This window comes from Parasteatoda tepidariorum, chromosome 4 (genome assembly GCF_043381705.1).
Source record: "Parasteatoda tepidariorum isolate YZ-2023 chromosome 4, CAS_Ptep_4.0, whole genome shotgun sequence".
Classification (NCBI taxonomy): domain Eukaryota; kingdom Metazoa; phylum Arthropoda; class Arachnida; order Araneae; family Theridiidae; genus Parasteatoda; species Parasteatoda tepidariorum.
This window is the reverse complement of record NC_092207.1, coordinates 91,251,753-91,275,231: the sequence shown is the minus strand read 5'-3', so window position 1 is coordinate 91,275,231 and position 23,479 is coordinate 91,251,753. Positions and strand designations below refer to the sequence as shown.

At 27.5% G+C, this 23,479-nt stretch overlaps 1 protein-coding gene across 2 annotated transcripts; it reads left to right on the top strand.

Moving 5' to 3' along the window:
• The first annotated feature begins 973 nt into the window (after positions 1-973).
• LOC107454734 (transcriptional repressor protein YY1) lies at positions 974-23,255 on the top strand. Of its 2 annotated transcripts, XM_043042024.2 has the most exons (7): positions 976-1,263; positions 5,605-5,712; positions 14,031-14,281; positions 15,122-15,397; positions 17,319-17,527; positions 19,982-20,096; positions 22,943-23,255. In XM_043042024.2, exons 1-7 carry the CDS (start codon positions 1,197-1,199, stop codon positions 23,162-23,164), a joined length of 1,248 nt encoding a protein of 415 aa, XP_042897958.1. In that variant the 5' UTR covers positions 976-1,196; the 3' UTR covers positions 23,165-23,255. The 2 variants fall into 2 exon arrangements, with proteins under 2 accessions (XP_015927500.1, XP_042897958.1); XM_016072014.3 differs by lacking the exons at positions 5,605-5,712; positions 14,031-14,281; positions 15,122-15,397; ... (1 more) ...; positions 19,982-20,096; positions 22,943-23,255 and adding an exon at positions 1,414-4,864 and having other exon boundaries at positions 974-1,263.
• The last annotated feature ends 224 nt before the right edge of the window (positions 23,256-23,479 follow it).

Here is a 23,479-nt window from a genome sequence, read left to right as displayed (position 1 = left end):
TTAGGTTAATGTAATTTCGTTCAATTCCACGTGCAATCGCCTAGTTTATAATCTACGGTATGTTTTGTCAATTCGCCATCCGTACAAGATATGGCCCAGGTTTCACAAGAATATGTTAAAATGGATCTTAAAAGCGATTTATATAATAAAATAAAACTTTTGTTTTACTATGAATTTCATTAGATTTTACGTATTTTCGAATTCTATTAAAACATTTATTAGCTATAGAAATTCTTCTTTGTATTTCCATTGTAATATTGCTCCTGTTGTTTATTACAGAACCCAAGTAAACGAAATTGTCAACAACCTCAAATATATATTCTTCAATTTCTAAATTAGTGTTATTGAAGCTTGTTTTAGTACAGGGCAAATATTTAGTTTTGCTCTCGTTTATTCTTAAGCCCATCTTGAGAGCCGCTTTCTCTAAAGAAATGAAAGTTTGTCTTAGAGCTATAGGTGTTCTAGCAATAATGTTGTAATGGTTTGACGAATAACGAAATAAAATCGAATCGAAAAACTTTGAAATAAATGTCGAAAATAAATAAATAAGAAAATACGCATTTTATTTTTAACCCTTCAAATGTGAAAAAAAGACATCTCTTTATAAAAAAAATTCTGCATGTGCAAGGGTTAAAAGAGTTTTGTTTCTTTCTTCTTTAGAAAAAAAAAATGATATTTACTATAAATTTATTTTCTCAAATCTATTTCCTCAACTTTATTTACCTTAAAGGAAATAACGACGAAGAATTCGAAAAAGTAAAAATAAGTTATAAATACAATAAAATAAATTACGGTACTTCATACTTAACAGACAGTTTTAACAGACTTTAAAATTAGTAACTATAAATTGTGAAAATCACAATAATAATGAAGCCAAGTTGGTGATAAACCTAAAATGTTTAAGCCAAAAAACGATAACCCTATAATTTGCTGCCAAGAAATTTTTATTGTTAAGTTCCGGTTCTCCTCTTTTACGTAACTAAAATGAAAGCATCTGATGCATCGCCGCCATTTTGTTATATGTTGTTGATAAAATATTTTTCTTTAAAATTTGGCAACTGTCTCCAAAAGAAAATGGTGGAAGATTGTTGCTATACTGAAGGATAATAAACTAGATAAGAAAGCTATCGTTCTGACAGTTTCGATGTCTCCTGATGAAGTTTAACTGTCAATGAAATAGAAAAACATCTGGTAGAATGGATTTCAACAACGGCCTGTATGTTTTCAATGGTGTTCCTGGGCTCGAAACTTCTAAAGGCGAACGTACGTATGATTTAATGTAAAAACAGAGACTTAATTGACTCTGATACTTCAATCATATATCTCTCTTCTGTGCTCAAATTTGCAGTATATCTCAATTAAGGTTTTCTGAAAGACTTTTAACAATTTTTTAAACTTTCTTTACTCTCTTAGGACTAGTGCCCTGTTCTAATGTTAATATGAACATGAGTAACTTGGGATCAACTGACATAGCGTCCGAAGTTGTTGTTTCGGACACTCGTGAAGTTGAAATCGCCGATATCCTGGTCGGTATGCCTGTTGAAACCCAATTAACTGTAAGTGCTTCTGGTGAAGTCTCCGAAGAGCAACCCCTTATATCTTTGCAACCGTTACTGGATGCTACTAGCCAAGGTATTATTCTTCAACCTCAAGAGGAAATAGTCGGTGCTGATTCGGAATCGGAAGGTTTGTCTGCTTACGAACAGATACCTGTGTCGGCGACTGATGTAATGCTAGATACCAGTGCTGGTCCCACAAGCAAACGAGGCAGAAAAAGTAAAAAACTTGTTGGTAAAAACAAACTTACCGGTGAACAACTCACGGAAAATAAACGAGCTGCCCGCAAATGGGATCGTAAACAAGTTCAAATCAAAACACTTGAAGGAGAGTTTTCTGTTACTGTATGGGCCTCTGGTAGTGATGATGACAATAAAAAAGGTATATCTGTAGATGATTCCACTAATCCTGAACCTGATCCAGATTATACCGAATACATGACGGGAAAAAAATCTTTACCTGGTGGTATACCAGGTGTAGATTTAAGTGATCCAAAGCAGTTAGCGGAATTTGCCAAAATGAAGCCTCGTAAACAGAATGATGACATTGCTAGGACAATTGCCTGCCCTCATAAAGGTTGCAACAAAATGTTTAGAGATAATTCTGCTATGAGGAAGCACCTGCATACTCACGGTCCTAGAGTGCATGTGTGTGCTGAATGTGGTAAAGCATTTGTGGAAAGCTCAAAACTTAAACGACATCAGTTAGTGCATACTGGAGAAAAACCGTTTCAATGTACTTTTGAAGGATGCGGGAAAAGATTTTCTTTGGACTTTAATCTCCGTACTCATGTGCGTATTCATACGGGCGACAGACCTTATGTTTGTCCTTTTGATGAGTGTAACAAAAAATTTGCCCAGTCAACTAATCTCAAATCCCATATTCTTACTCACGCGAAAGCTAAATTTGAAGTATTTGGTTGAATTTATATAGGCATATTATAATTTGTTAAGTAATTCTCTACACTTATGTTGTAAAATTAATTTTTCTGATATTCATCTGTGAATTGTAAAGTTTTGTCAAATATGCTGTATGCTAGAATTTTATACTGTATATATTTATACATATGATTAAATTATTAATCAGATAAAATACTAATTCCTTAATGAAATAGATATTACCTATATATACTAATTTCTTATAATTAACAGCATTTGTGTTGACTATCTAGTTTTGACAATTTCCAACTGATATTAATTTTCATAGAAAAATATATTCAATAACTAATGCAAATCTTGTGGAAAATTTCGAGCACTTTTTGCGTTTTTTGGTAAATTTGCTTTGTACATGCATATGCATTTACTGTCTTAAAAGCTATAGTTTTTAGTATTTTGTTAGTAGATATTGTTTATTTTCTCTATACAATTTAGAGGTAGATATGCTAAAAAAAATTTAACTTTTAGTGAAAAAGTTTTTTCGATTTAGTCTAAAATATTTCAAAGTTTATATAATACAAAATTAATTCTTCTTTGTTCTAGTTGTGTGATAATATGTGATAAGGTAATTTCTACCTAAGTTTGTTTTAAATGAGCTATTAATATTTAGATCTTATTTGCTAGTTTTTAAGTTAGAAATATTCTTTATAAGAGATTTTAAACAAATCTGCATTTTTTTTTTAGAGCTATTCAATTAATTTGTGCTGGAAATGTGAAACTTATACAAATTTGTGAAATAATTCCTTCCCTATACATATTGTTTGACAATAGTTAAATCCATAAAAATGGTCTTAACTTTTATTAGGAAAAATAATCATTTAAGATATTTCAAGCAGAGTGGAAAAATAATTTTTCAAGGAAATTTTTAAATTTGACTGCTAATTTTTATTATTATTATTTTTTTTAAAATGTTTTCTTTGGTAATTCATTGACATTGTCGTAATGCCATTGCTAATAGGCATACTGGTAAAAAGGTATTTTTCTGAAAAAATTAAGAGGGCTGGGAAATATTTGCTTAATTGTCAAAATGGTTGCCAACTTTTAGCACCAATTGCAGTAAGGCCGCATTGCTTGAGCTTGAGACACTAAAAAAGAAATCACAGAAGGGGGTGTACTAAAAGAGTTTTATTCTTAACCACCTTTGAACAAATGAATATATATATTCATATATAATTTGAATTTATTGCTGGTGCAAGGGGCTGTTACACCTTTGCCTAAGTGATTATAGTTGACACGAACACATAATTGTAGCCATAACTAAATAGATTTAATTTATCATAGTATATTAAATTCTATAACTGAAATGTTATTAAATGAAAGGGTTTTATTATTTTTTCGAAACAAGTGGGTTGTTTGGTTTCAGAGCCAGCTTTAAAAGAGATAAATATGCATAAATTTAGTTAAAAAAAATTTGAAATTTTGGGTTAAAGAAAAAAAACATGGGCATATAAGTGTTTTTAAATACTTTGCAAAAAAAATATTTTGATATAAAAAGTCAGAATAATTATTTTTTGTTGATTTTAGTTGAATAAAAATCACCAATTCTCTAAATATTAGCAATACAATATAGCAATAGCAATTTTTGAAAATGATAAAAGCTAAAGAAAAATTTTCTGTTAAAAACAGCTTTTGATAGGTATTGATTAAGGCATTAAAACTTTTTTTTTAAATATCTTTTTTTTTTCAATTGAATTTAAACTGGGTAGCTGGTTTTGAAATGAGCGCATCATCCAAATGGTAGGAAATGTTACTATGTATCATTAACAGTTAAGTACTGTTTTATTTCTTTATTTTGAGTGACTTTATACATATGTATATTTATCACTTACAGAATCTAGCGATGTAAATAAAGGAATGTTTGTATAAGGAAGAATGTTTATACTATGTATTATCTTAAGATAGCCTATTTAAATGATACAGATAGTCTCTAAATATCTGATACATACTGTAAATTACGATCTATAGAACTATTTTGACTTTTTACATAGAGATATGTTTGCAACTGATTTGTAATTATGTGTATTTGCAATGTAAAATAAGAAAAAAGCCCAATTAATAGGCTTTTTCTTTGTTGTATATATGTTTTTTTTTTTTTTTTTTTTTTTTTTTTTTTTTTTTTTTTTTTTTGCATATTGCAAATTTAATGCCATATTGGTTGTAATTTTTGTTAACATGTTTGAAGTGTTGTGATAATGCTCCTTTTTCTTCTTTAAATTCTTTTGATATAAATATTTGCTGTAAATTTATTTTTTTTTCCTAAATCATACTAAATTTTTTATAGCCTAAACTTGGTAATTATTTTTTATTAATTTCTCTATTAAAAATTTTATTATGTATGGGTAATATATTATGAAATAAAAATCTTCAAATGACTTGTCTTTATGAGTACTATATTGATTTTTTAAAAAAAATTTCATTTCATGATGATAGTTAACCTATTTATATTATAAGAAAAGTACCTCATTTTAAATTTCAATCTTGTGCAAACGGGTTAAAATTGTTTTGGTAAGGCCTTAGTTATTTTTAGGCTAGGTTTGACCATTTTAGTAGTTCAGTCAGTAAATTTTTCTTACTAATTTTTGGATGGTTACTAAAATTTAAAAGAAGTATGTTTTACAACAATTTTTTTAGTAATTCTTTCTCATTGTACAGTAATAGCTATTTATTTTTTTACACAAAGTTTGCACCTTAAGTTGATTTTTAATACCAACGATAATAAAACTTTAAGTAAAAGTATTATTTATCTTAGTAATTTTTATAAAGTTAATTATTTAACAATAAAAATTATGGTTATCTTATTGAAAACTTTTCTTAAAATATTTTTGTAATCAGAAAATTTAAATTGAGAACTGCAGTTTGAATTATGTAATTTTTTTTCAAGAACTAAATGGTTTCCTTTTTAACCTTTTGCTTTAATCTACATTGTACATACAAGATTGCATATATCCCCAGATATTGTACATATATCCCCAGAAAATTATCTTCCATTCAGTGCATCCAGGTACAACATGAGGTTTCAAGAGCAAAAGGTTAAAGAAGCATTGGTTTCTTTATTATTATTATTTTGTCTGCCTTTTTTTATTTAATTTCTGATAGCTAATATTTCTGTTAGGAATCGTAAAAGCTCTTCAAAAACTGGAGACCAAAATTAAACGTCTTAAGCAGGTAAGAAATTCTGAAAGAGAAATGTCATCAAAAAGTGGAAGTACTGATACTGAAGGTGAGAGTTTCAATAATTATAAAATTTTAGTAAACTTTTTGCAACATTGAAAGTTACATACCACATGCAAATAATTTATACTAATTTTTTAAGACAGTTAATAGTTTTCAAAATGTTTACTTAACTTATTGTTAAATTTAAGTTAAGCCTAATATTGTGAGTCGTAAATTTTCTCCAGCTTTTGTGTTTTATTTTGATAGGTCAGGCCACCTAACTATTTTCTCAGACTTTTTACCTAATAATGTATCAATGTTATTACCTGGGTATTTTTATTATAAATCACATTTCCTTGCACAGTTTGTATGCAGCCCTCAAAACTTTACCATATCGGCCATTTTGTAGTTTAATTTATGGTTGATTCCTTAAAAAAAAATTTTTTTAAACTGTCTTATAAACCAAAAAAGAGTATAACACTACTTTTGACTAAACATATACAAAGTACTGCATTAATGAAGCATATATCTTAATTCATGCTAAAATAGCTAATTTCAGTAATGTTTCAATTATATTATTTTCAAACACCAAATTTTTTTATTAAATTTTTCTTGTTCTAAAAAGTTTTAGTAAAAGGTGACAAAGCTTATTTATAGACAATCCAGAAACTTAGTTTTGTACTTTAAAATAGTTAAGAACATAATCAAGATTATTAAGAAGTTTTTCCTTCATTTGATAATGATACAAAATATTGTAAAGCCGGAAGAAAAAGTTAAGATTGCAATATTAACAGTATCTCACTGAGATGTGACCTGTGAATGAATATTTAGCCACATAACGAAAATCCAGACTTAATTCTATTTTGTCAGTACAAACTTAGAAAATTTATTTACTGGGAAGGCAAACCAAAAAGATTTTCAAAAACATTTAAAAAGGTATGTATGTTTTAAAAAAAATTGTTTTTTTTTTTTTTTTTTTTGTAATTTTTAGTGATAAAGCTACTTACATAAATTTAAAGTATGTGAACAGCATTAAAAATTATGAAGAAGTTATTGTTCCTTTGGACCAATAAGCATCATTATGTACTGGTCCACAAACAAAAGCATTGGTCTGCTTAAAATTTAATTTTATTTGTTCACTTAAAATCATCTTCATGCTTCCTAACATCACATTTGTTTATTTCAAATTAAAATGGATAAACAATTGAATAAAATAGATTGGTCTTACATAGCTGCCAACTCTACTGGATTTTGGTAATTTCTACTGGTTTATTTAAAATTCTCCTGGTTTTTGTGCATTTTAGAAAATTCCCTAAAATTGAGTAAGTTTCTTAAAAAAATCCCTATTGAAATAGAATTTTTGTACCGACTATTGCTTGCTTGAATAATTAAATAAGTGTAACTACATAATGAAGTGAACCTCGTTTATAGAAATCAGTTCAAAACTTTTTTTTTTTCTAAAATGTTCCATTTATTTTTATTCAGAGCTCTCTTTTTAAATTAATTTCGAAAATCTGTTAACTATGTTTGATGAATTAAATGCCTATTAATATTCGAAATTATGAGTAAACATAATACATAAAATTTTAAGTATAGTGGAACATCAATTATACGACGCCGAAGGGACCACCGAAAAACGTCGTATAAACGATAACGTCGTGTAATCGATTTTTACTTCTAAAACTGAAATTAACTCTGTTTTCAGTTAATTTTAATGTTTAACGTGTTGATTTACATAAATTTCTAAATTAGACAAAGCAAAACAAACAAATAACCAAAGAAGAAAAATTGCAGTGAGCAATTTGAATGTATGTTACCTTTAATTATATTTTCTTGCTATTAGTCTCTACAATGCTTTGAATAGCGAGTTGAACTTACTGCTTTCTATGATGCAATTTTAGATTTCTAATCACGGCCAAATCTAATGGCTGAAGCGCACTTGTGCAATTTGCAGGAAAAAAGAGAGCTTTTACATTTTCCAAAATAATTAGTATCGATGGGTGCGCTGGACATTGGTCGATGAATAGCAAAATTTTTCGTTTTTGCCTCTTCATAACATTGTCTAGTTTTTTCAGTCATCTAGTAAAAATTACGGTCGTCATCCAAGCATTCTTGTTGGCACCCTTTTCTGTATCATTCATGTTGGCAAATTCCGCCCTTTTTTAAAATACACAAGAAAAAATAAAAAATTAAATAAACGTGAACAAAATCTAAAAACCGACGTATAACCGATTCTGTGCGTCGTATAAACGATATATTTTTACATTAAAATGAATAGGAATGATTTGGGACCACACTAAAACGTCGTATAAATGTAATCGTCGTGTAAGTGATCGTCGTATAAACGATGCTCCACTGTATGTTTAATGTCAATCATGACTGGAAAATATTACAGTTTTCCATTTTGATGTCTATAAAAATTCCCTATGCATAAAATATTTATTACATGATGCAACAATTATCATGAAATTTATATTTTGTGAAATCTACTGGATTATTTCTTATCCATGCTAGCAGCTAATATCCAAATAAAATTCAGAAAAATTACATTAATATTAAATAATGCATACTGTGTATTATATTTTGTTATTTCCCTCATCAGACTAGCCATTAATAATATATTAAGTGAAAAATTCAAAATTTTAAAGCAATTAAAAATAATAATACTTCCAATGGAAAAACACGCTTAGCAGAAGTGTATCCAAAAGGAATTGAGACAATGAAAAAATAGGTCTATAATAAAAAGAATTTTTACTCTTCTTTATTGGCTTCTGTATTTTATATTGTATTCTTCTGTATTTTAAATTGTATATTATGTATTCTTTTCTTTGACTTTGGGGTACAGAGAGGGCAATTTTTGTCTTGGTCTCTCGATAGAAAAGGTTGCTTTTATGACTTCTGGAGCTGGCACCCCCTGAACATGTCACCTTTGGTTGTCATATTTATCCAATTTTTTTCATTGTCTCATTAGATATTTATAATTTGCCTACCACTGATTTTGAAATCCTACAGTTCACTTATTTACTCATACGGGATATCCTTTTCTTTATTATTTAATATATATATATTTTTTTTTTAAATATTAAAGCCCTTAATTCTGAAAATTGCATTTTGTATTGTAAATAAATAGGTCTATAAACCTCAAAAGTGAAAACAGGATGAATGTTGCAGGATTGCCACATAAAATTATTCCATTACTCCGTAACCTTTATCATACCATTCCAAACAGATGAACTTGTGTCTATTCTATGATCAATTCAAGGCAGATGCATTCGTGGTCTTATAGACTACTATTTTATAAAGGTCCAAGGGGAATTTTATCTTCTCGAACTAGTGAACAACAAATGGTTTCGAACACTGTGTGAATTGACTTTTTTTTTTAAATTTTTGCTTATTGCGATATGTGATCAACAGCATTGAATATGTTGCTTAGTAATAAAATCGTTGCATTACTCGTAAAAAAACAATAAAATCTCAGTCATTTTATGCATTTTATCCAGGAACTGCCAAACTTTTTCGATACTTAACATATATAGAATAAATAGATATTTACTTTCCTAAATAAAGGTGCCATTAATTATATTTTTAATCATAAAGTCTTGATGACTTTAAAATATTTCTAAAGGTGAGTTTGAATTAAAAGAAATTTCCTTAAAAGTAATTTTTTTCCGATTTAGTAGCCTTGTTAAACAGAGGGCCAACTGTTTGAGATTTTCTACTCTAAAATTAGTGTCATATTAAACTTGATTTGAGTGTAAATGTTCCTTTCACCATTTTTGTTAACAGTAATTCGTTTATAACTTTGCAAGTGTTGAGCATTATTAAAAGATTTTTTTTTTTTTTAATTGAGCACCAAGAAATCTCAAGGTTATCACCTATCTAAGTTGACCTCCATTATCTAGAATTGAATTTATCCTATGTAATAAAAGAAAAAACAAAACTTTTATAATCCATTTTCTATGTTGACAGTTTAGTTGAATTAAATTAGCTTCATAGCGTTATTGAATAATGATCCAAACACTTCATAAAGTGACCACAAAAAAAACATTTCTTTTACAGAAATTTTCTGTGCAATTTTACAAAAGAATTTTACTGTATTGGGAAATTAGCATTAAAATCTAACTTAATCCCCTTTGGGAGTTGGGCATGTGAGGAAACGATTTGTAATATAAGCTTTTACATGGCTTCAAAAACGCCTTATATTGTTTGTAAATAGAGAAAATAACTTTGGTGTTTTGTAATATGCAATTAACTTTTTAAAAGAAATCGCTTATAACTTGATTAAATTTTTGCACTTCAGAAGTATATTTCTGGCATTTTCGTAGTTTGTTAGTCAGTTATAGAATCACAAAATATAACTGCAGGATATAATATGAACAGAAATGTGAATTCATAAAGAATTTAACCATTCTAAGTAAAATTGTTTAAATTATTGTTTACAAATTCAACTTAAGAAGTTTTTCTTTTTGGTAAAATCTTATTCATTGTAACTACAACTTAATCAATTTTAATAATAAATCAATATAACTACAACATAATCAAGGTTAATAATCAATTTATAAAACTTAATAAATGCATAATCACAAAATTTTCAAATAAATTTATTAATACCTAAAAATTAGAACATTAACCTTGGTGAATATTCATTGTGTAAATGTTCATGAGTGTTAACACTTAATCATTAAAACTTAGGAATTTTACATCAATAGTCATCTAGACCTTCATTAGCTGAATAAATGGCAGGGATAGTAAGAATGGATATGATACATATTGACATGTTATATCAACAAACAAAACAAGAAAATTTACAGTTAAATTTTTTTAACTTAAATTGGATTGAAATGTTATTTTAAGGAACAACAATGCTATATAATCAGAACTACCATCGCTAAGCACTGGTGGAGTGCAAATCATTGGTTCAATTTTTCTTCACTCAATATTATTCATAAATGTATTTCATGTATCAAAGTGGATTTCTCTAAGAATTTTCATGCATTCAAGAACAGAGATTCAATAGTAAATGCACCATATTTATCAAACATTTAAAAAAACACTTATTTTTTAACTGTAATTTTTAGTGTTTTATTCTTTTACTAAAACTGACAGTTAAGAAAGAATAAATTGATAACAGCAGAGTTGAAATGTACAGAAGATACTGTTATGCATTCAAGGCATATTGGGAAACAATCACAAGTCTCAATTTTCATGTTTTATGTTCTTAAAATTAACTGAGCCTTGTCGAAATTCCTCGTTTCTAATCAGTTTTCATTAAAGGTTATGTGTGATGTTTATTCCAAATTCAGGGAAGGAATTTTAAAAAAATACAATTTCCCCCTCAATAAAACTCAGTTGGGTGATTGAAAAATATTGTAAAATGTATTAATATTCTGATTATCTCAAAATATATTCATAATGAAATAGTATTTATATAAATTTATCCAGGCTTGTAATTAAGTGACATGATCATTTTGCCCAGAGCATTCAAAATGTAATAAATCTTTTTGATTTTGACTTATACCTGAAAAAGTTTTGAAAAAATCATATCTATCATCTTGGGTATTTATAATTTAACAGTGTAATTCTTAGATAAAAGAATACTCATAAAACTGGAGATTATTTTTTTTCTTCATATTAACAGCCAGTTTTTTATATTTTTATGCATCCAACACTATCTGGTTATCCAAATGCAGTGCTAAATTCTTAAAAGCTATTTGATAATGAAATTTAATTTCAAACACACTTTGCTAGAACATGTCTAAAAAAAATGTACACTACTTATAGAAATAATTATAAGGAAAGGATATCTTGTATGAAACGGAACTGTATTGATTTAAAATTTTAATAATATTAAACATAACTAATCCGTAAAATTTTACTTACAAATTTATACTTGGGATAAATAAGAATACAAATCTGGAGTTTTAAAACTTGCTGTAATTTGTTTAATGCTATAAAATAAAAATGAGTTAAAACAATACTTAAAAAATAGTACTTTTCAGTTAGCTAGGGGCAAGTAAATTCAACTTTTTTAATTTTATCTTTTTTTTAAAACATGAAACAGAATGGTCCTTTTTATAAAATTAAAAGATACAAAAAAATTGGTTGAATTTACTTGCACCTGGCTAATGAAAAAGAAAAATACTTAAACTTGATAGCAGTATACACTAAGTGTCTCGAAAAATGATTACTAAATAGATAGAAAATAGTTATAATTTTTAAAAAATTTATTTTACATAAATTACAAATAATTATAATTTAACAATTTTGTTTTATTTAAATTATTGAGTTCAAATTTTGACAGATTTGAAAAAATCAAGATAACACTTACATAAACGTGATAATTATTAAAATTATTTCATTAAATTATGTATAAACTAATTTTTTATTAAATAAAAAATAGCTTTTTAAGGGTTTGGAAGAAAAAAAAGAAATTACTTTTAAAAAATTTTGAAATTTTGGAAAATTATTGTGGAGGCAAGTATGTTCTAGGTATTGTTCACAAAATATATCCCAGAGTTGAATTTTTATGTGAAACTGAATCTATTTTTCTTATACATTTTAATGAGAACATGTGAATGTACTTCTCAATAATCAGTAAACCAAAAATTAACTTATTTACAAAGAAATAATATCAGAATTATTAAGTACTACTGACAAGCGCAAGCCTTTTCTGCATGTTACTTTAAAACTGATGAAAAATGCACTAGAAAAATAGTGAATATGAAACATGTTTCATTTATGTAACTTATTTTCTTATGCACAACTATTGGGTGACTTTTTTTATTTTGTGTGTGCTTGATAAGGGGAATAAAAAGCTAGCTTTTTTTTAAATAAATTATGTAATTAAATAATATTTCAATCTTATCAAATGTAAAAAAATTTCTTTCGTTTTTTTTTTTTTTTTTTTTTTTTTTTTTTTTTTTTTTTTTTTTTTNTTCTTTCTCCCTTTCCTTTGGTGCAGTTTATTTGCTCCATCTAGCATCTTGGTGATTTTAATTAAAATTTGATGGGGATGATTTGAGGAATTTTATTTAAGCAAAAAAGAAGTCTGGGGAGTATGAGGAAACATAGGTTTTTTTTTTACCCAAAACCTGAGAAAACCAGACAGACCTGGAAAATAACCAATCTATTCATGGTAACAATTAGGTTCCAAGTAAATAGTATTATGTTTAACAATTATTTCTTGTAAAAAATTATGTTTATATTCTGTTAGTTTATTCAAATTAGAATATGAATTTGTACAAAATATTTTTTTTAACAATTTCTTGTTTTCAATTTATTTCTTAAATGTAACTTTTTCAATTCAACATTATTCAGAGTGTTTGTGATAATTTATTTTAAAAATTAAGCTTTCTATATAAATCAGTTTTTGAACTCAATCACTAGTAGGATACGAGTATTTCAGCTTTTCGAATAATTATATTCTGTTGCATTTTGAGCACATATTCAAAATAGGGCTTTCATTTATAAAATATGTACTTTTGTAATATAAAATCTCTTAGCCTAATAAAATTTCAGTTCTTATTCGACATAATTTCTATCTCAAAGATAGTGTTTATTGCTTATAGAGAAAATATTTATGCATATATACAGCGATTCCATGTATATATGCAGTGATTTTGGAAACTACAGGTCTTTAGGACCCATGACTTCCATTTTTCTGGGTTCTATTACTGTAAGCGGAAAATTTAAAATATAAATTCTCTACTTCTTTATCCATATATTCATATTTATGATGATTCTATGGATCGATAGAACAGAATATTTCAAAACAAGCAGAGTTGTAATTCAACAATCAAGGCTTATCAAGTAAATATAACAATATTTAATATGCAGGATTATTCAAATTTTCTCTTCACCTACTATTAACGAAGAAAAATGAAAGTTTGGTTATAATTTTGCCAACATAAGTTTGCTGGCACACTTATGTTGGCAAATTTTTTTTTTTTTTACTTTGCGCACTGGAGTATTATGCTTCACAGGGGATGCATCTTAAATTTTTTCGCATCTTCTCTACTATTTTTGGCGTATTTGACATGTTATAACACTTAGGCAGATTTTCTTTTTCATGCAGTTTATTTTTCTAAGGACGTATTGCTTTGTATAACAAAAATTTGGTCATTAATTTTTTTCACATTTTTCCAAAAAAGTCTATTTTTTTGTCTATTTATTAACATTTTTTCAATAATAAAATTTTCATTTAATCAGATAGATTAGCATTAAAAATTTTTTTATAATCTATTTAGCCCCTGCTGTTTACTGTTGTGAAGAATATTATCTTTTTTGCTCTCCTTCAATTTATAGTATGCTTATTTTAAGCTTGAATAATTTGTGTATCCGAGTTTTAATGAATTATGTTTTTTTTAAACAAAAATTTCGTTCCAGATATTACTTTATCAGATGTCCGATTAAAATTACTATCTCTACAACTTCAATATGTGCGATTGAAGTTTAGAAGTACCAGAGATGATGAAGCTGAGCACACTGTTTCTGAAATTGAACATCAATATGAGCTGTCTGATACTGATTACACTGAGATACAAAATTGTTGCAAAGAAACTCAAACAGGAATGAGCTTGCATGAAATTATGCCAACAAAATTTTCAAAATCAGCCACATCTCATACAGAAGAAACTGTAAGTAGTAACTAACCATATGAAAATAATTTGATATCTGATTATGTATTTTTGATCTTTTTTATTATTATTAATTTGAGCTTATCTTTCATAGCTGTCAACTCAACTAGATATTTCAGTATATTTAAGGTTAAAGTTTAGGAACACCAGAAGCGATGGAACAGAATCCACTGCTGTTGAAATTGAACATCAATATGAGCTGTCAGATACTGACAACTCAAATTTAATAGATATTCCAGTAAACTACTAAATTTTGACTGTTTCTCCTGGCACCCTAATTTTTATCAAAAAATATTACTGGCTTTTATGCAAATAGGGAAAAAAAACCATTCAAATATCCATTTTTTATTGAGGTCATTTTTTGTTTGAAAATTTAACTAAGTAATAGTAGTACTACTATTAAATAAAGAAATGTGTATAATGTCAAATAAATTTTAAACTAAATGAGAAAAAAATGCTAATTTCTTATTGTAATTAACTGAATTTTTATTCTTTAAATTTTATTTATTTTTGTTTTTAAATTATTTTATATATTCTAAAATAAAAAAATTCATAAAAGGTAAAACATTATCAAAAAAGTTGACAATTAATTCCATTTTGTCAATCACAAATTTAAAATATTCTTAGTAATTAGGGTAATTCACTTTTTTATGTTTTAGTTTCATTTATTGATCATAAGAAATATCAGAAATTTTTTATATATTAGGTGTTTATTTCTCTTTCTATAGTCTGTATAAAATTACTATTCTACCTTTAAGTCTACCAGATTTTACTTTTTCAAGTCAGCAGTTACGCTCTTCTTATTTAGGTGATTAATAAAATATTCTTTTCTTCCGCTAGTGTACCTACTCTGCTTCTGAGCCTACTGTACCTGCCAAAGAAGTATCAACTTCAAATTTTGATGCTATCAGCAGTCATAATCAATTACTTAGTGAAAATGCCTCAAATTGTGATGCTATCAACAATCCTAGTCAATTACCCAGTGAAAGTGCCCGAAATGTGGATGCTATTAACAGTCAAGATCAGTTACCTAGTGAAAGTGTCCCACCTTCTTCAAGAGATATTCCTTTGCACTATCATTTAAACATTAATGATGTCCCTTTTATTTTAGGAGGGGTAACTAACCTTTCCTTATAAATTTTTTAAAAGAAGACCTTATTGAAAATATTTTTTACCACTTTTTTAGTATATTATTCTTACTTGTTATCAAACATAGATTCATTCTTTTTTTTATTGTTTATTAAGAATCCTAAAAATAGCTGACAATTTGAAAAATATTTTTTAAATGAAAAGAAGATAGTTGATAGTTAAGAAGATAACTGATTAGAGATAGCGATTATAAATGATAGATAATAAGGTATATAGTCATAGAAGGTAAACATAAAGTTTGCTGCTTTCTGCTTAGGATAATGTTTTAATATCACCTAGTTTCAAAATTAGTGGCAAATCTCATCCACAGTTGCCTAAAAAAACTATAAAGCATTATTTTCTGCTGCATGTCAAGTCATTTTTGAGACACCCAATATTTTGTAACCCACTTTATTTAGTGTAACACAAATAATAATATTTTCCAGGTATATTTGGACTAAAATTTAGTGTGCATTACTTGTCCATATTCATTTTTATGCACTCAAAACTCTCCTAACTTCTTATTAATAAGAAGCAAATAACAACAAATCATGTCATTCTTGAGACACCCCATATATTTAGTAACCCACTTTATTTATTAACACAAATAACAATATTTTTAAGGTGTATTTGAACTAAAATTTAGCATGTTTTATGTGTCTATATTCATTTTTATAAACATGAAACTCTCCTAACTTCTTATTAATGTGAATCAAATGATAAAATGTTTTCAAATCATTGGTCATTCTTGAGACACCCAATATATTTAATAATCCACTTTATTTAGTAATACAAATAACAATATTTTCTAGGTATATTTGGACTAAAATTTTGTATTTTCTATTTGTCTGTATTCATTTTTATGTGCACAAAACTCTCCTAATGTCTTATCAAAGTAAAATAAATGCCTAAATGTTTCCTCACTTGAATTGAGGACAATATATATAGATATGTATATTATTTAGCTGTGTTTTTAATTTTTTATGAGAATTTTTTAGTTATTAATTTATTAGTACTTGGAAGGTGATTCTAATTCTTTCTATTTTTAATGAAAAATCTAGTGCTTGTCCTATATTTTTAAACATATACGAAACAACTCATTTACTCAAGATACTGTTCAACTAGTTCATTTATTTAATATACATAACAAATTATAAATATATTTATGCTAGTATAACACAAAAAATTAATCTGCAGTATGGACAAATATTTTTAAAATAATTATTTTTTATTAAATTTATTCACAAATAAATTTATATTTTTTATGGTATGACTTTTAAAAGGTGATATCCATCTATAAAATGTTTTTAAAAAATTAGACTTAATCTTAGACTTACTATCCTTTTCTGTCACGTTTATAGTTTTGACAATTTATTATTTCTAATCAGAGTTGGTATAGTTAAAATCACTTTATTTTTTTTAAAAATAAAAGTAGTTTATTATTGCTTTGTTACAGTTGAGATTTGATGTATCATTCTAATTAAATATAAATTTCGTTGAATTTTTTTAAAATAAAAATACTGGAATTTTACAAAAATCTACCTGAAAAAGTCAGGGAATTTTTTTTTTTTCTTTTTCAGTATGAATCCTGTAAAATTGTCCATACTTTCTTATTTTGAGCCCTTATTTAATAATAATCTTTATTTTGAGAGGCAATCGGATATTTTTATTAAAAGATACAGATTTTATGATTATAGGAAAATCACATTCACATTTATTGAATCGTTGAAACTTCGTTAATAATATTAGATGATAAAAAATAATCAGTTCTTTAAATACTTGGCTAAAATACTCATGCTACAAAATATGTTTTAAAAGATTTTTTAAACCTCTAATGCTTTGAAATTTCTTAGTGATAAAACAATAATAAATTATATCATATTTTAACTTAATAAATTTTTATTAACAGTCAGCATTTGAGAGTCATAATTTGATAGCAAACATACAAAATCTCCTTGCAAAAATGAAAAGTCATAACAAAGCTCTATGTGGGCCAAGACATCAAGTATCTCAGAATTGTGCAAATTCTTTAGCAGAAAAGGGTTATACTAGAGAAACAAAAAGTTCTCAAGAAAGAATGATGAAGGACATTTCAAAAGATTTGACAGAAATACATATGTAAGTTTTGAAAAGTATTCCTTTGATTTATTTTAAAATTGAATTTTAATTATTTTTTTAAATATTATGAAATTTTTGATTGATTAAATTTTGTTTTATTTAAATATTTCATAGGGTTCATTGATTTAAATGAGCAACTTTTTTAAAAGATATATATCATTGATTTAAATTAAAGTTTTTTTTTTTTGTATGAAATCCACTATTCAGACATTTATGAAGCATGAAGATATGAAATTATTTCAATTTGTTGTATATTGTTGTGTAAATAAGTTCTAGCTCGCAAAATTGATTTAGTACTTGGTCTAGAAAAATGACATTTTAAAAATCTTATAGCTTTTTTGGATTTTTTCAAAAATGCATAAAGAACGAAGTGAATTTTTAATGCACTTATTTTATATAAAAAGTAGCAATTGAATATGAATTTTTTTTTTTGCAAAAAATACGACATTAATAATTCCTAATTTAAAAACCTATTCTTCTAAACCACGTTTTATTTTAATGTAAGGCAAATTTTTTTTAATAAATAGAAACGTTATTCTAAATAGAAATGTTTGCCATCCTGTAGTTAAAATAAGGTATAAGGCAGCACAATTTATTTTGTTGTTTCAATTTTGTATATATTTGTATCGGCCTGTTTTTCGGTTGTTAATACTTTCTATTCCATTTAAAATAAATTTGAATCGTGTTATTTGCATACATTATATATTATAAAACCAATTTTAAGCAATAATATAACTTCAAATTTATATTTATGATTTATTTTTTAATAATATTTCCAATATAATTATATATTTTTTTTTTAATTTAACGCATTATAAACTAAAGTTTTTAAAGTGTATTAAGCAATAAAAAGAAATCTGTTTTAAATATAATATATATACAGTGAAACCTCCTGTTATGGACACTCCTGCAAAACGGACGCCTCTCAATACGGACATATTTTTAATTCCCCGGGAATCTTCTATGAATAGACCATTACGTACGTTCTCCGCAACGCGGACAGTCATTTTGATCCTGAAACGTTGTTTTTTATCTCTACAAACCGGACACTACTTTTTCTAAATAAATTGCAAGATAAAAAAATGCAACTTTTCCCCATTTTTAAAGCATGTAAATAAAACTTTTTGCCTTATCCATAACTAAAAATATTGTTAAGCTATTTCACCACCGAAAAATTAATCTTTCTCCTGTCAGCTTGCCTTATCTTTGTAAAGAAAGGAGAGAAAATGGTACTGCACTCCTGAAATAATTCTGACATCGGCATCTTTTGATCTTTTCATCTGGACCACACAGGTTATGAGACCCCTCAAGCTGAAATGACTTCTCTCAATGCTTCTTCCCCATTGAAAATTTCTTTAATTTTCTTATCAATTTGAAGACTGTATTTAACACAACTGGGATAAAAAAAGAGAACAGAAGTATAATCTTTGAGGTGTTTATATAAATGAAACATTTATTCAGACACTTGATAGCTGATCAATTGTGAATAATCCTCTCCCTGTAGTCCTCATGACTTACAGGTATGCATTACTTTTTCTGTGAATCATGGGAGGTTTATTTTCCAAGAAGGTAATATCCATGTTCCCTATCAAATGATAAGTAGGTGTAAGGGGATGTGAACCTAATAATTGAAACGGACTGAGGACAGTACGCTTCTATTTGGTATCATATGTCTAACTTGAGTATCTATGCTAATAGGAAAATAATATTTATTTATCTGTAGCTACATCCAGAATTATGTATTTATATCAAACTTCTTTATATATTCTTTTTTATCTTTCTTATTGTTTAAATAAATATTCTTGTAGATATTTTCAGTATCCTTGTAGATATTATTTAATTATTTCTACATCTTTGAGAATATTCTAAAAACAATTTTCGGTGTTAAATTTCGTTATTAGGGTACCCTTCCCGTAAACGGACAACTCTCATAAACGGACAAATTGTTTGGTCCCTTGAATGTCCGCTTAATGGAGGTTTCACTGTATATATATATGAACGCATCTTGGGGACATTGGTCTAGGTACCACTGTGCTAAATGCACAAGCGCAGCATGATCTGTGGGGAGCGATGGTGGTATGGGTGTAAGCCTTCCCATTGCAAACACTACTCCGAGATCCTCTTACGACAGCACATGGGACTTGGGTGCTTTCAAACGGTCCCCAACACTTTTTGTTCCATGCTGGCAGTTCGACTCCCTTTTGGCCTACCCTCACTATGCCTATTACCTTGTAATGATCCATATTTACGCAAATTGTAATGCAAATTAATAAACATACGGCGGTCCTGTGCATCTTTCTGTGGGTATGTTTTTTTTATTCAACTTTCTAAACATATTTAAAACAAAGCATTTTAAATGTAACAACTTTGAAAGATATTGGCAGAGTTGTCCAAAAAATTAAAGTTTGTAATTCACTAAAAGCCTTTTCACTTCAAAGTTATCCCTCTTCACAGAAAGCAAGCAAAGCTGATAGAAAGATTTGACAGTCAGATCAGCGGTCATCTCAATGGTAACCAAGCAAAAGATACTCCACACTTTGAAAAAGAAGTCAACCCAAAACAAACTAAAGTAAGGTTCATTTATTTACTATTGTGTCTTTTTAGTAAAAATTATTACAATACATTCTGCTCATAAGTATCTTTAATTTACGAGCTGAAGGTCTTAATTAAGTGCTGATGCGAATTCATTACAGTCATAACTATAAAGTTTTATTTACAAAACAGAAAATAACTATAAATTAGATAATGAAAACTATTTATTTTAAATGATTATTACAGAAGTAACAAGAATATCATGAAAATAGTATCCACTCACCCTTTCAATTATGAATATTTAATATTCAACTAAATTTTAAAAAATAAACTGATTTGAGATATTTTGAGGGAACTTGGTCGTATCTTTCGATATAAGGTTAGAACCCAATTAAAATATGGGAAATATCATCATCAATGGCTACAGCCCAGTGTGGGCCTTGGCCTTCTCAAGAAGTTTTTTCCGGGCTAACCTTTTTTCTTTCTGCTAGTGTTTTCCAATTTTTAGTTTTTAAGACCAAAAGGTCTTTCTCTAGGCCATCTATCCATCTCAAATTCAGCCTGCCTTTTTTTTCGTGTGCCAACTGGTCTTGCATTGGAAACTCTTTTTGTAGTACAGTCTTCGTCCATTCTGATAGCGTGGCCTGCCCATTTTATTCGTTGTCGTTTAATAAAGTTAATAATATCAGGTTAATTATATGAGTGATAAAGCTCTAGAATTGATTTTCTAAGCTACATACGATTTTTTTGAATTCCACCAAAAATACTCCTCAAGACCTTTCTCTCAAAGGTACCCAACATAGCCTCATCTGTACAAGATAGGGTCCAGGTTTCACAAGCATATGTTAAAATTGATCTTAAAAGAGATTTATATAATAAAACCTTTGTTTTAAGGGAAATATAGACATCATTATTAAAGAATTTTGGCTTTTTTTATTCAAAATTTTACCAATACGATTCTGTAATGTGCATTATAATAAAAAATTTTCTGTTTATATATTTTTGATGAATGTCTTTCTTTTTGTGTAATTTCTGATAAGAAAAATTTTCAGTTGCATCCAAATCAATACTTTCCTGTTGAAAAAATAAATATCTTAAAGCAGGAAAATTTATAGTAATAAATTACCTATCCAAAATTACTACCCACACAAATTTATAAAATCCACAGAAGTTCCAAAATTAGTTGAATATTGCTTTAAAAGTGTTACTATGTCTTAAACTCTAATATAAAAACATTTTTATTTCCAACATTTTTTTGGAAGGTATAGTGCTGTCAAATGCTACTGTAACATCAAAAGTTTGTTAAAATAAAAAATGAGAAAATTAACTAACTAATCTTAAATCCAAGATAACAAGAGAAAAACCCTCATAAGCATTACAAAGCAAAGACTGCGCATAAATGCGCTATAAAATAATAATATACTGTAGTGTAATTTCTGGAGACAAATGACAGTAAGAAGCAGGTTTAACCGATTTAACAACATCTAACCACAGAAAATTTAATACCATGTGCAGTGTTTTGAAGATACATTTGCTGATTCTTATTTTAATATCACTTAACCCCTTAACGATTGGTTAATTTTCAAGAAAACGGCCATAAAAATGCCTATCATCTAATCTAATGATATCTAGTTTAAAATAAACTATCTACAATTACCTTAAAAATATCCTGGTACTGCCATCTGGTGTGTAAAATTAGAAATAAAATGTTTACCGGGCAAAAGAAATGAATTAGTTTTATTCTTATTGGCGCGTTAATGAATTAGTTATACTCTGAGCACTCCAGCCCATCAATATCATGGAAGCGAGAAGGAAGGGGTTAAAGTCTGTGCGAGAACAGCTATCTCTGTTCACTCCTCTGTATACACAAAATAACTTATCTGCAATTAGATGAAATTAAGTGGTATATATTGACTTGGTGACGTGAGCCGTTTTCAGTAAGGTACCATTCTATTACATAGCGAATATTCAATTTTCATTAATCATCTCAATCGTCCATTTTTTGTTGCAGGTATGAGGCAAAAGATCTTGGCCCACTGTTGATGTATTTTTTAATGCTCATAGTACATTTAGAGGCCACGTTTTGATTCAATTTGTCAAACTCCTAATAGTTCTCTTATATTGTTTGATATTAAAAAGAGGCACAAATAATATCCATATTAAAAATGATAGAAATATTGGACATTGAAATCAAATTTTGAAGGTGGAATTAAGGAACACCTCATCCCAATGATTCTAACAATGGGTGACCAGGAACTTCCTGTCAAATACAGCAATGTAGGATTTTGCAAATAAATATTTGGTTTTGATGATCCAATAAACATATCAAAGATTTACAAATGCTCATTGTGAAATCTTCAGTAGTAATAACCTTCTCCGCAAAAAGTTTCAGTTCACTTTAAAGAAAACATTTTGATGAATTCCACCATTCACTTTTTCAAATTGAGCATCTTTTTGATTTTAGTTTTTAAATCAGTAAAAAAGCTATCACTCAAAAAAATTTGTTTAAACTTTTTGCAAACATATTCGCTACAAGTTATAAAACTAACATTCAGTTCATGTCATAGATGAGCGAAGACTTTTTCAGATACGCTTTGAATGTATACTATAAATAACTAAATTATAAAGAATAAATAATCTTCATAATATTTATTCCGAGGTTCGAGAAAATGAAAATTAAATAAAATGAGAATTGGGTTGTTTTTTTAAATTTGGAAAAAAATTTCCAATCCATTCATTTCCAATTCAATATCAGTTTAAGTACTAACTTATTGCCTGTCGTGTAATTTAATTTTGGCTATATTCCTGAATGGCCAATTATATTGATTAAAATTATCAATTGATCAATTATATTAAAACTTTTAACTGATATATTTATTACAGGTACCTTCAAATACAGGTTCTACACTAACTGGTGCAACCATAGCAGTACGCTCCAAGCAAAACAAACAGCTGAAGTCAACCAAAGTCATTAAAAAGAATAAGCATGTTGTGCCTACTAATAAAATAAGGATGAATTTGCCACAGGTTGCCAGACAAAGGTTATTAAGATCGATTCGAGAGGCTAAAACGCATTTATCAGAAGAAGATATATCGTGGGTTTAATTTTGTATCGTATTATTATAATTAAATTTGACATGTATTTAATGTTGTGGTAAAGGTTTGAAATTTTAATAAAATTTTCTGTATAAACTTTTTCAAGACTATGAATGCACAAACATTATACATACCAAATAAATACTCATCTTTTTTCTCGGATTATTACTTTTTAACTGAAGAATCCTATTTTGTGTGATTTAAATTGCGTCTTTCATTAACCATTCAAAGAACAGATTTGAATGTGACCATCTTTATTCAAACAAGAATAAATAATGTGAACTTTGTGCCACATATGTATAAAGCAAAACAATGTGGATAAAA